Consider the following 12,509-nt stretch of genomic DNA (forward strand, 5'->3'; position numbering starts at 1 on the left):
AAGAACAGAAAAATTATTGTGCCACAGTTCCGGAGGCTGGAAGTCCAAGATCATGCTGTTGGCAGTGCACATGTCTTCTGAGGCTTCTTTCCTTGGCTTGTAGTTGTGTTCTCCCTGTGTCTTTACATGGTCATTCCTCTGCATCTGTCTATGTCTAATCTTCTCTTTTTATAGGGACACTAGTCACATTGAATTAAGACCCACTCATATGACCTCATTTTACCTTAATGACCTCCTTAAAGACCTCTCCAAATGCAGTCACTTTCTCAGGTACTGGGGGTTAGGACATCAACATGCCAATTTTTGGAGGGATGCAATTTAGCCCATAACAGTCTGGATTATCCTGGAGATTCCTTTTCCTTCCTTCCTTCCTTCCTTCCTTCCTTCCTTCCTTCCTTCCTTTCTTTTTCTTCTCTTTCTTTTGTTTTCTTTTCTTTTATTGAGATGGAGCCTTGTTCTGTCACCCAGGCTGGAGTGCAGTGGCACCATCGCGGCTCACTGCAACCTCCGCCTCCCAGGTTCAAGCATTTCTCCTGTCTCAGCTTCCTGAGCAGCTGGGATTACAGATGCCTGCCACCACGCCCAGCTAATTTTTGTATTTTTAGTAGAGATGAGGTTTCACCATGTTGGCCAGGCTGGTCTCGTACTCCTGACCTTAGGTGATCTATTCACCTTGGCCTCCCAAAATCCTGGGATTACAGGCACGAGCTACCGCTCCTGGCCGAGATTGCATTTTCTAAAGAGTAAAACAGAGTAAATCTCTTTGGCTTGACCCTGTCTCTTAATACTCCGAAATTTTATTCTTGCAGTGACACCAAAAAAAAATAGAGCCAAAGGTTGGTGTCACCCAGAAGGTGAGCCCTCCCTAACTCTGGCTGCCCCAAGACGCAGTGCTGTGTCATTCCTGAAAGTTTGCTCCATTCTAGTGAGTCTGGCTTCAGCTTTTTCATTGGGAAGAGGATTCTCTCCCAGGGGAAAAACTTCTCCTGCTATGCAGGCTTATTTTCTTTATATTTGTAGGACAAAAAAGTTGATGTAATAAAAAGAACATATTTGTGAAATTTTTGTGGTAATCATTTTGATATCCTTATCAATACCCCATATTGTGATGAATATGTTGGCTTCATTTTGGCAGAAGGGACATGACATTGGACCTTTTGAGCCACAATTTCTCTGGGCCTTTCCATGGGATTCAGTTTCTGCCCTGGTAGGTGAAGGGAGAGCTCTTGGTGTAGGGTTTGGTCTTTATAATAAACCATGCTGTTGGGGTAGCAGGTTTATCTCTGGAAGCATGAAGCTTAGTCAGGAGTGTGACCCTCCTCCCCATTCAAAAGGTCAAGGTAGAGCAGGTTCTTGTTCAGGGCGCAGTGAGCGAGAGAAGGGAAAGTGACAGAGAGCATTCTTTCACCTTTTTGTGACATGCATGCATCCAAGTCTCTGGTGTTTTAAATAACTGAAACTGAGACCTAGATCCACTTATCTGTAAAGTAGAACTGTGGAGAAGGAAGCATATCATCCCCACCACTGGAGAGATCCCTGAAGAGAGATTTGTGAGCCCCCATTTTATCGAAAATGACACAAAATTTCATCAAAATTAAGTGAAATTGTGGCTGTAGATGGGGCTTTATTTAGAGCTTCGACTCCCCACCTGCTTCCTAAGACATGATCCTTCCCCAGGATACTACAGAATCACAGGGCTTAGACTGGAGGGGTAAGGCGTGATGGTGTTCTTCCTTTCTGGCAGATAGGATGTTTTGGATTGCATGTATTTTCCAAAGATGGCTGCAGAGGTATTTTCCATCACACTTTGTTTTCTTTAGTTTGATCCACCACTCCCTCATCAAGAGGTAAGTTCTCGCCATCCCCTTAAACATGAGCAGATCTGATATCTGCGTTAGCCAATAAAATACGGCAGAAACGTGGTTGTGTCAGTTCTGGGCACTGCTGTTAACCATCCTGCCTGCATCTGGTTCCTTCCACTTCAATCCCTGAACCATGTAAAACTCCAAGGCCATCATCTGAGCCCAGCCAACACATAGAACTCTATGAGAGATCATTAAAAATTCTTAGTTACTATTTTCAGGAATATCCTTTTCCATCCTTTCATTTTCAACTTGTATGTGTCCCTAGATCCAAAGTGAGTATCTTGTAGCCAGCATATGGTTAGAATCTTTTTATTATATCCATTGTGATAATCTCTGAATTCTGATTGGGGAGTTTAATCCATTTACATTTAAAGTAATTACTGATGAGGAAGGACTTACTTCTGTAATTGTGATGTTGGTTTTATGCATGTCTTATAGCTGTTCCATCCCTTATCTTCCTCATTCCAACCTTCCTTTGTGTTTAGTCGATTTTTTTCTAGTGATATGTTTTAATTGCCTTCTCATTTTCTTTTGTGTATATTTTTTATATATTTTCTTTGTAATTACTATGGTATTGCACATAACAATACAGTTATAACAATTTTGAATTAAAACCAATATGAAAACTCTGCTTCTTTACATCTTTTTCCACCCCTCATTTTACATTATTGATGTCACAAATTACACCTCTGCAAGCTGGCAGGCTGGAAAGTCACAATGTTGCAGTCTTTAGTCTAAAATTTGTAGACCAGGCTGGCAGATTGGAAATCTAAACTGTAGTTGCTGCTGTCATCTTGAGGCAGAATTTTTTCTTCTTTGAGAAGGCTCACATTTTGCCCAAAGGCCTTCAACTGATTCATAAAGTCCCGCCCACATTTTTGAGGGTAATTTCCTTTTCATAAAATCAACTGACATCAGATTTTAACCACAAGTGCAAAACACCATCATAGCAACATATAAATTAGTGTTTGATTAAATAACTAGATACTATGGTTTAGTAAAATTGACATGTAATATCCACCACCTTAGTCCATGCTTGTGAACTTGGCACCCAATAACATTTTCTTAAACCATACTTAGTCTCCATATAAAAACAATTATAAAGTCATACTTTTGCTAAAGATGATACAGCTATCTTGCATCCAACTAAAAACACTAACCCTTTCCTCAGAAAAAAATTCAAACTCAATGCATGATATGCGTTCTTCTCTTTGATATACTGTAACCTAAACACCATGTTTAAAAAAAGTTAAACCATCATTAATAAAAGGGAACTATTATTAGCACATTTTGTGTTTTATTACAAGATGATAAGGAAAAGATGAAAACAAAGGTATTTCCTTAATACATGTATGGATACATACACACAGACAAAAATATCATTGTAAAAACATAAGGAAGTAATACTCATAACATTTACTGTCTTTATTTCTGCAACTGATCACATGGTTACAGCTGGTTATTTATTTATTTATTTATTTATTTACTGATTTATTTGAGACAGGGTCTTGTTCTTTTGCCCAGGCTGGAGTGCAGTGGCATTACCTCGGCTCACTGCAAACTCCACCTCCTGGGCACAAGTGATCCTTGTACCTCAACCTCCTAAGTAGCTGGGACTACAAGCACACCACCAAGTCTGACTAATTTTTTGTATGTATTTTCAGTAGAGATGGAATTTCACCATGTTGCCCAGATTGGTCTCACATTCCTCAACTTAAGGAATCCACCTGCCTCAGCCTCCCAAAGTGCTGGGGTTACAGGCATGAGCCACCGTGCTGGCCACAACTAGTATAAATAGCTTTTTTCACTAACCATCCCATAGTCCCACTGCCTTCAGCAAGTCCCTCAGCTGATCAGGTTTCTTTTCCTGCTTGGGTGACTCAAACCTTCATTCCTGAAAGGCATGGGTCATTAGTAGTCCTGCCTGACTGGGGTTGTTGTAGTTTTTATTGACTTTAATTATAGAGCAGGGTATTACTAAGAGATGCTCTAAAAGATCTCCTGTATTTCAAACATAGCCTTATTTACTGCCATTGTGTAGTAGCAGACCAATTTCCCCCTGATGACCAGGACCAATCACCCCAGAAAGTGCAGTAATTCCTTCCTTTATCTGTTGATTCAGTAACATGAGGAGCTGAAGGGCCCGGGTGGGTGTCTTAGCTTCCAGCTCAATGGAATCATTTCTGTGTCTCCTGAGGGAGTATTCCTCCCTTTGGTAAACCTCTAGATCCTGATCCTATTCCTCCTGACTGGGCAAGACCTCCCAACCAGGGTCTCCAGTACCTCCTACAGGTGTGTTTGGGCTGGCAACAGGTCTGTACATTCCTGAGAAGGAGCTCCCAAAGGAAAAGGCAGACTGCCATTTTTGCTGTTACGTAGCTTTCACTGGTGATATCTCCAGTTACTGGAAAATCTGAGGCAACTGGGGACTGGAGCCCTCAGCAAACTGCAGCAGCCCTACAGAAAATTGGCCAGACTGTTAAAAGAGAAAACAAAAGAAGAGAAAAACAAAACCCATTCATAGATCAGCAACCTCAAAGAATGAAGGTAGATAAGCCCACTAAGATGAGAAAGAATCAGCACAAGAATGCTGAAAACTCAAAAAGCCAGCACAGGTTTGGAACCAGGCTAAAGCTGAGATGGCTGAAAGAGCAGAAGTAGAATTCAGAATACGGAGAGGGAAGAATTTCACTGTGCTAAAGGAGAACAGTGTCACCCAATCCAAGGAAGCTAAAAATAATGATAAAACACTGCAGGAGCTGACAGACAAAATAGCCAGTATTATAGAAGAATGAAACCAACCTGATAAAGCTGAAAAACACACTACAAGAATTTCCTAGTGCACTCACAAGTATTAACAGCAGAATAGAACAAGTGGAGGAAAGACTCTCAGTGCTTGAAGACCGGCTTTCTAAAATAAGACAGGAAGACAAGAACAGAGAAAACAGAATGAAAAGGAAGAAACAAAACCTCTGAGAAACATTAGATTATGTAAAGAAACTGAATCCATGAATTACTGGTATCCCTGAAAGAGATGGGAATAATGGAATCAATTTGGAACACATTTCAAGATATCATCCATGAGAACTTTCCCAACCTAGCTAGACAGACCAACATTCAAATTCAGAAATGTAGAGGACACTAGTAAGTTACTCCATGAGAAGATCATCCCCAAGACACAATCATCAGATTCTCCATGGTTGAAATGAAAGAAAGAACGTTAAGGGCAGCCAGAGAGAAAGGCCAGGTCACCTACAAAGGGAAGCCCATCAGACTAACAGTGGACCTCCAAGTGGAAACCCTACACACCAGAAGAGATTGAGGGCCAATACTGAACATTGTTAAAGAAAAGAATTTCCAACCCACAATTTCATATCCAGGCAAACTAAGCTTCATAACCAAAAAAGAAGTAAAATTCTTTTCAGACAAACAAATGCCAAGGGAATTCATTACCACCAGACCTGCATTACAAGAACTCCTAAAAGAAGCACTAAATATGGAAAGGAAAGACAGTTACTAGCCACTGCAAAAACACACTGAAGTACATAAACTAGTCACGCAATAAAGCAACCACATAAGCAAGTCTGCAAAGTAACCAGCTAACACCATGATGACAGGATCAAATCCATACATATCAATACTAACCTTAAATGTAAATGCGCTAACTGCTGCATTTAAAAGACACAGAAGGGCAAGCTGGATAAAGAACCAAGACCTATCAGTATGCTGCCTACTATACACTCATCTTACATTCAATGACACACATAGGTGCAAAATAAAGAGATGGAGGAAAATTTTCCAAGCAAATGGAAAGCAGGAAAAAAGCCAGGGTTGCAATCCTAGTTTCTGACAAAACAGACTTTAAACCAAGAAAGATCAAAAAAGAGAAAGGTGGGCATTATGTAATGGTAAAGGGTTCAATTCAATGAAGAGATCTAACTATCCTAAATATATATGCATCCAATAGAGGAACACCCAGATTCATAAGGAGGGTTCTTAGAGACCATCAAAGAGATTTAGAATCTCACACAATAGAAGTGGTGGACTTTAATACCCCACTGGCAATATTAGACAGATCATCAAGACAGAAAATTAACAAAGATATTCAGGACCTGAACTCAGCCCTGGAGCAAATGGACCTGACAGATATTTACAGAACTCCGCACTCCAAACAACAGAATATACATTTTTCTCATTGCCACATGGCACTTACTCTAAAATCAATCACACAATCAGAAGTAAAACACTCCTCAGCAAATGCAAAAGAACTGAAATCATAACAAATAGTCTCTCAGACTACAGTGCAATCAAATTCAAAATCAAGAATAAGAAATTCACTAAAACCATACAATTACATAGAAATTAAATAACCTGTTCTTGAATGACTTTTAGTAAATAATGAAATTAAGACAGAAATCAAGAAGTTCTTTGAAACTAATGAGAAAAAAGATACAATGTACCAGAACCTCTGGGAAACAGCTAAGGCAGTGTTAAGAGGGAAATTTATAGTAGTAAATGCCCACATCAAAAAGTTAGAAAGATCTCAAGTCAACAACCTAAAATCAAACCTAAAAGAACTTAAGAATGAAGAGCAAACATATCCCAAAGCTAGCAGAAGACAAGAAATAACCAAAAAAAAATTAACAAAGGTATTGTCTCCTGAAGGAGACAGAGACACAAAAAACCATTTGAAGGATCAATAAATTCAGGAGGTTTTTTAAAAAAATTAATAAAATAGACCACTAGCTAAGCTAATAAAGAAGAAAAGAGAGAAAATTCCAATAAACACAATCAGAAACAATAAGAGGAACATTGAGAGTGCTCCGCGGCCGTGTGGAGCGAGGCCTTGTTCCCGCGTTGAGCCGCCGCCGCCGCCGCCGCCTCCTCAGCTTCAGCCTCCGCGCCAGGCCCGGCCCCGCCGCGCCATGTCGTACTACAGCACGGGAGGACCCCCGCCCGGGCCGCCGCCGCCCGCCGGCGGGGGCGGGGGAGCCGGAGGCGCCGGGGGAGGCCCTCCGCCGGGCCCGCCAGGCGCGGGGGACCGGGGCGGCGGCGGTCCCGGCGGCGGCGGCCCGGGCGGGGGGTCGGCCGGGGGCCCCTCTCAGCCACCCGGCGGAGGCGGCCCGGGAATCCGCAAGGACGCCTTCGCCGACGCCGTGCAGCGGGCCCGCCAGATTGCAGCCAAAATTGGAGGCGATGCTGCCACGACAGTGAATAACAGCACTCCTGATTTTGGTTTTGGGGGCCAAAAGAGACAGTTGGAAGATGGAGATCAACCGGAGAGCAAGAAGCTGGCCTCCCAGGGAGACTCAATCAGTTCTCAACTTGGACCCATCCATCCTCCCCCAAGGACTTCAATGACAGAAGAGTACAGGGTCCCAGACGGCATGGTGGGCCTGATCATTGGCAGAGGAGGTGAACAAATTAACAAAATCCAACAGGATTCAGGCTGCAAAGTACAGATTTCTCCAGACAGCGGTGGCCTACCCGAGCGCAGTGTGTCCTTGACAGGAGCCCCAGAATCTGTCCAGAAAGCCAAGATGATGCTGGACGACATTGTGTCTCGGGGTCGTGGGGGCCCCCCAGGACAGTTCCACGACAACGCCAACGGGGGCCAGAACGGCACCGTGCAGGAGATCATGATCCCCGCGGGCAAGGCCGGCCTGGTCATTGGCAAGGGCGGGGAGACCATTAAGCAGCTGCAGGAACGCGCTGGAGTGAAGATGATCTTAATTCAGGACGGATCTCAGAATACGAATGTGGACAAACCTCTCCGCATCATTGGGGATCCTTACAAAGTGCAGCAAGCCTGTGAGATGGTGATGGACATCCTCCGGGAACGTGACCAAGGCGGCTTTGGGGACCGGAATGAGTACGGATCTCGGATTGGCGGAGGCATCGATGTGCCAGTGCCCAGGCATTCTGTTGGCGTGGTCATTGGCCGGAGTGGAGAGATGATCAAGAAGATCCAGAATGATGCTGGCGTGCGGATACAGTTCAAGCAAGATGACGGGACAGGGCCGGAGAAGATTGCTCATATAATGGGGCCCCCAGACAGGTGCGAGCACGCAGCCCGGATCATCAACGACCTCCTCCAGAGCCTCAGGAGTGGTCCCCCAGGTCCTCCAGGGGGTCCAGGCATGCCCCCGGGGGGCCGAGGCCGAGGAAGAGGCCAAGGCAATTGGGGTCCCCCTGGCGGGGAGATGACCTTCTCCATCCCCACTCACAAGTGTGGGCTGGTCATCGGCCGAGGTGGCGAGAATGTGAAAGCCATAAACCAGCAGACGGGAGCCTTCGTAGAGATCTCCCGGCAGCTGCCACCCAACGGGGACCCCAACTTCAAGTTATTCATCATCCGGGGTTCACCCCAGCAGATTGACCACGCCAAGCAGCTTATCGAGGAAAAGATCGAGGGTCCTCTCTGCCCAGTTGGACCAGGCCCAGGTGGCCCAGGCCCTGCTGGCCCAATGGGGCCCTTCAATCCTGGGCCCTTCAACCAGGGGCCACCCGGGGCTCCCCCCCATGCCGGGGGGCCCCCTCCTCACCAGTACCCACCCCAGGGCTGGGGCAATACCTACCCCCAGTGGCAGCCGCCTGCTCCTCATGACCCAAGCAAAGCAGCTGCAGCGGCCGCGGACCCCAACGCCGCGTGGGCCGCCTACTACTCACACTACTACCAGCAGCCCCCGGGCCCCGTCCCCGGCCCCGCACCGGCCCCTGCGGCCCCACCGGCTCAGGGTGAGCCCCCTCAGCCCCCACCCACCGGCCAGTCGGACTACACTAAGGCCTGGGAAGAGTATTACAAAAAGATCGGCCAGCAGCCCCAGCAGCCCGGAGCGCCCCCACAGCAGGACTACACGAAGGCTTGGGAGGAGTACTACAAGAAGCAAGCGCAAGTGGCCACCGGAGGGGGTCCAGGAGCTCCCCCAGGCTCCCAGCCAGACTACAGTGCCGCCTGGGCGGAATATTACAGACAGCAGGCCGCTTACTACGGACAGACCCCAGGTCCTGGCGGCCCCCAGCCGCCGCCCACGCAGCAGGGACAGCAGCAGGCTCAATGAATCGAATGAATGTGAACTTCTTCATCTGTGAAAAATCTTTATTTTTTTTTCCATTTTGTTCTGTTTGGGGGCTTCTGTTTTGTTTGGCGAGAGAGCGATGGCTGCCGTGGGGAGTACTGGGGAGCCCTCGCGGCAAGCGGGTTGGGGGGGACTTGGGGGCATGCCGGGCCCTCACTCTCTCGCCTGTTCTGTGTCTCACATGCTTTTTCTTTCAAAATTGGGATCCTTCCATGTTGAGCCAGCCAGAGAAGATAGCGAGATCTAAATCTCTGCCAAAAAAAAAAAACTTAAAAATTAAAAACACAAAGAGCAAAGCAGAACTTATAAAATTATATATATATATATTAAAAAGTCTCTATTCTTCACCCCCCAGCCTTCCTGAACCTGCCTCTCTGAGGATAAAGCAATTCATTTTCTCCCACCCTCGGCCCTCTTCTTGTTTTTAAAATAAACTTTTAAAAAGGAAAAAAAAATAAAATAAAATAAGAGGAACATTACCACTGACCCCACAGAAATACAAGCAACCACCAGAAAATATTATGAACACTTCTATGCGCATAAACTAGAAAATCTAGAAGAAATGGATAAATTCCTGGACACATACACCGCCCCCAAGACTGAACCAGGAAGAAATTCAATCTCTGAAAAAATAATGAGTTCTGAACTTGAGGCAGTAATAAAGAGCCTACAAAAAAAAAAAAAAAAAAAAAAGCCCAGGACCAGATGATTGACAGGTGAATTCTAATGGATGTACAAAGAAGAGATGGTACCATTCCTATTGAAACTATTTCCAAAAAATGAGGAGGAGAGATTCCTCTCTAACTCATTCTATTAGGCCAGCATCATCCTGATACCAAAATGTGGCAGAGATACAACAACGACAAAAAAAGAGAAAACATCAGGCCAGTATTCTTGATGAACATTAATGCAAAAATCTCCAACAAAATGCTGGCAAACCGAATCCTGCAGCACATCAAAAACCTTATCCACCACAATCAAGTAGACTTCATTGCCAGGATGCAAGGTTAGTTCAACATATGCAAATCAATAAATGTGATTCATCACATAAACAAAACTAAAGACAAAAACTACATGATTGTCTCAGTTGATGCAGAAAAGCCTTCTGATAAAATTCAAACTCTATTCATGTTTTTTAAAAAACTCTCAATAAACTAGGTGTTGACAGAATATACCTCAAAACAATAAAAGCCATCTATGACAAACCCACAGCCAACTTCATACTGAATGGGCAAAAGCTAGAAGCATTCTCCTTGAAATCAACACAAGACAAGGATGCCTTCTCTCACTGCTCCTGTTCAACACAGTATTGGAAATTCTGACCAGGGCAATCAGGCAAGTGAAATTAAAAAAAAAAAAAAAAAAGAAGGATGTTCAAATAGGAAGAGAGGAATTCAAATGATTCCTGTTTGCAGATGACATGATTCTATAACTAGAAAAACCCATAGCCTCAGTCCAAAAGCTTCTTAAGCTGATAAACAACCTCAGCAAATTCTCAAGATACAAAATCAATGTGCAAAAATTACCAGCATTTCTACGCACCGACAACAGGCAAGCCAAGAGCCAAATCAGGAATGAACTCCCACTCACAATTGCCACAAAAAGAATACAATACCTAGGAATAATGCTAATTTGGGAGGTAAAAGATGTCTACAAGGAGAACTACTGGTCCCAAGAAGTGTGCATTAATGTTAGCAGTAGCTATGATAGGCTGGGTGGAATGCCCATAGGTGGTGTTTGCAGGTAGGTGACAGCTAAGGTGACAGCACCCAACCTGAGGTACCCAGGAGGAGTGCTCAGGTGTCCACAGTGGTGGATTGGGTTGAGCAATTCCCAGGACCCTGCGCTATGTTCTCTGTCTCAGTGGAAAAAGGAAATGAAGCTGTCTTTTCATCATTAAATGCTGTGCCAACTAGTCCCTTAATTTTCTTTTTGCCTGAAGGACTGAAACATTTATTATAGTTTAGATCTGCTAGTTATAACTTTTTTCACTCCCTATGTATCTAAAATCTATTTTTTGATAGCTATATTCATTGTATGTTAATTGGTTAATTAGTTTGATTTAATCATTACACATGGTATACATATATCAGTACATCACACAACATCTCATGAATGTATTATGATTTGTCAATTTAAATTATACATATATATGTTTTAGAAAGGTATTATTTTCTGGGAATAGAATCTAGTTTCACAGTATTTTCCTTTTAGGACTTTAAAGATGTTGCTCATCTGTCTTCTCATTTGCATTGTTTCCAGTGAAATAACGGCTGTCATCTTTATTATTATTCTCATGTCTTTTTTTTTACTTTCTGCTTATTCATTTTTCTCTCCTTCTGTTTTCAACAAATACATGTTTTTTTCACCCACAGTTATAGAATGAACTTGAGCAACAATCTATAGGAATGGCTTTTTGACTGTCGGTTGAAAATTTTTAGAAACAGTTGTTTGTTCCTTGTTTTATTAGGACAAAGGCTAATTTCCTCAGAATATTCTTATATTGAAGAATGTCACAATTAATTTTATTTGTCACCTTGGCTGAACCACAGTGCCCAGATAGATGATCAAGCATTATTCTGGATGATTTGTGAGAATGTTTCTTGGATAACATTAATGCAAAATAACTAGACTTTGAGTAAAGTAGATTGATCTCTATAATGTGGGTGGGCTTCATTCAATTCATTGAAGGTGTAAATTAAACAAAACATTGACCTTCTCTGAGCAAGATGGAACTCTGCAGCAGACAGCACTGGGATTTGAACTGCAATATCCATCAACTGACCTCAAACAGCTGGTTGGTTTGTGTATAGCATTTGGAAGATGAATGGACAACATCCTGTTTGGAAGTCCACTGCTTTGATCAAAGAAGATAAAAACAGAACAACTCTTGTGGGCTGAATTGCAGGGTGTTTCTCAGCAGTGGTGGAAGAATTGAACAACAATAAAGCTCCTATGTTTTAGTTTTTATTGACTTACAGGCAGTGACTAATGGCCTGGCCATATAATTAATCAGGAAAGCAATTGAAAACTTGCCGATGAAAAGAGTGCCCAAATGAGACACAGTCATATGGAAATCACTATGGTAATTTGAGAGGTTCATTAATGTAAGGCACGTTGATGCCTGATATAGAGTGGATGTTGTTCTTGCCCGAATCTCATGTTGGATGGAATCCCCAGCATTAGAGGTGGGACCTGCAGGGAGGTGATTGGATCATGGGGGCAGTTTCTCATGAATGGTTTAACACCATCCCCTCAGTGCCCATCAATGCCCATCAGAATAACTCCCTTCCAGGTTTGGAAGGTGATTGAAATAAACAAGCATTTATCTCCAAGTGTTTGCCAGGTGCACCTGTAATTCCAGCTATGACAACAGCTGAGGCAGAAGGATATCTTGAGTCCAGGAGCTAGAGTTTGGCCTGAGCAGCATTTGAGTTCAGCCAGAGAAAGATATCAAGACCGCATCTAAAAAAAATCCACATTTGCTTGTGGTGATCACCTGGGTCCATGAAATAAGTAGACACTGGGGCTGTAGCAATGCAGAGAGAGATGGAATCAAGGCATA

General features: G+C 43.7%; 1 protein-coding gene across 1 annotated transcript; it reads left to right on the forward strand.

Annotated features, from left to right (window-relative positions):
* The first annotated feature begins 6,698 nt into the window (after positions 1-6,698).
* On the forward strand, positions 6,699-9,412 carry LOC100615066 (far upstream element-binding protein 2). Its single transcript, XM_054686687.2, has one exon. It carries the CDS (start codon positions 6,791-6,793, stop codon positions 8,924-8,926), a length of 2,136 nt encoding a protein of 711 aa, XP_054542662.1. The 5' UTR covers positions 6,699-6,790; the 3' UTR covers positions 8,927-9,412.
* The last annotated feature ends 3,097 nt before the right edge of the window (positions 9,413-12,509 follow it).

The sequence above is a fragment of the Pan troglodytes genome, chromosome 5, assembly GCF_028858775.2.
Source record: "Pan troglodytes isolate AG18354 chromosome 5, NHGRI_mPanTro3-v2.0_pri, whole genome shotgun sequence".
Classification (NCBI taxonomy): Eukaryota; Metazoa; Chordata; class Mammalia; order Primates; family Hominidae; genus Pan; species Pan troglodytes.

Coding starts and splice junctions, on each gene's coding strand:
- LOC100615066 (XM_054686687.2), top strand. CDS start 6,791: ATGTCGTACTACAGCACGGGAGGACCCCCGCCCGGGCCGCCGCCGCCC.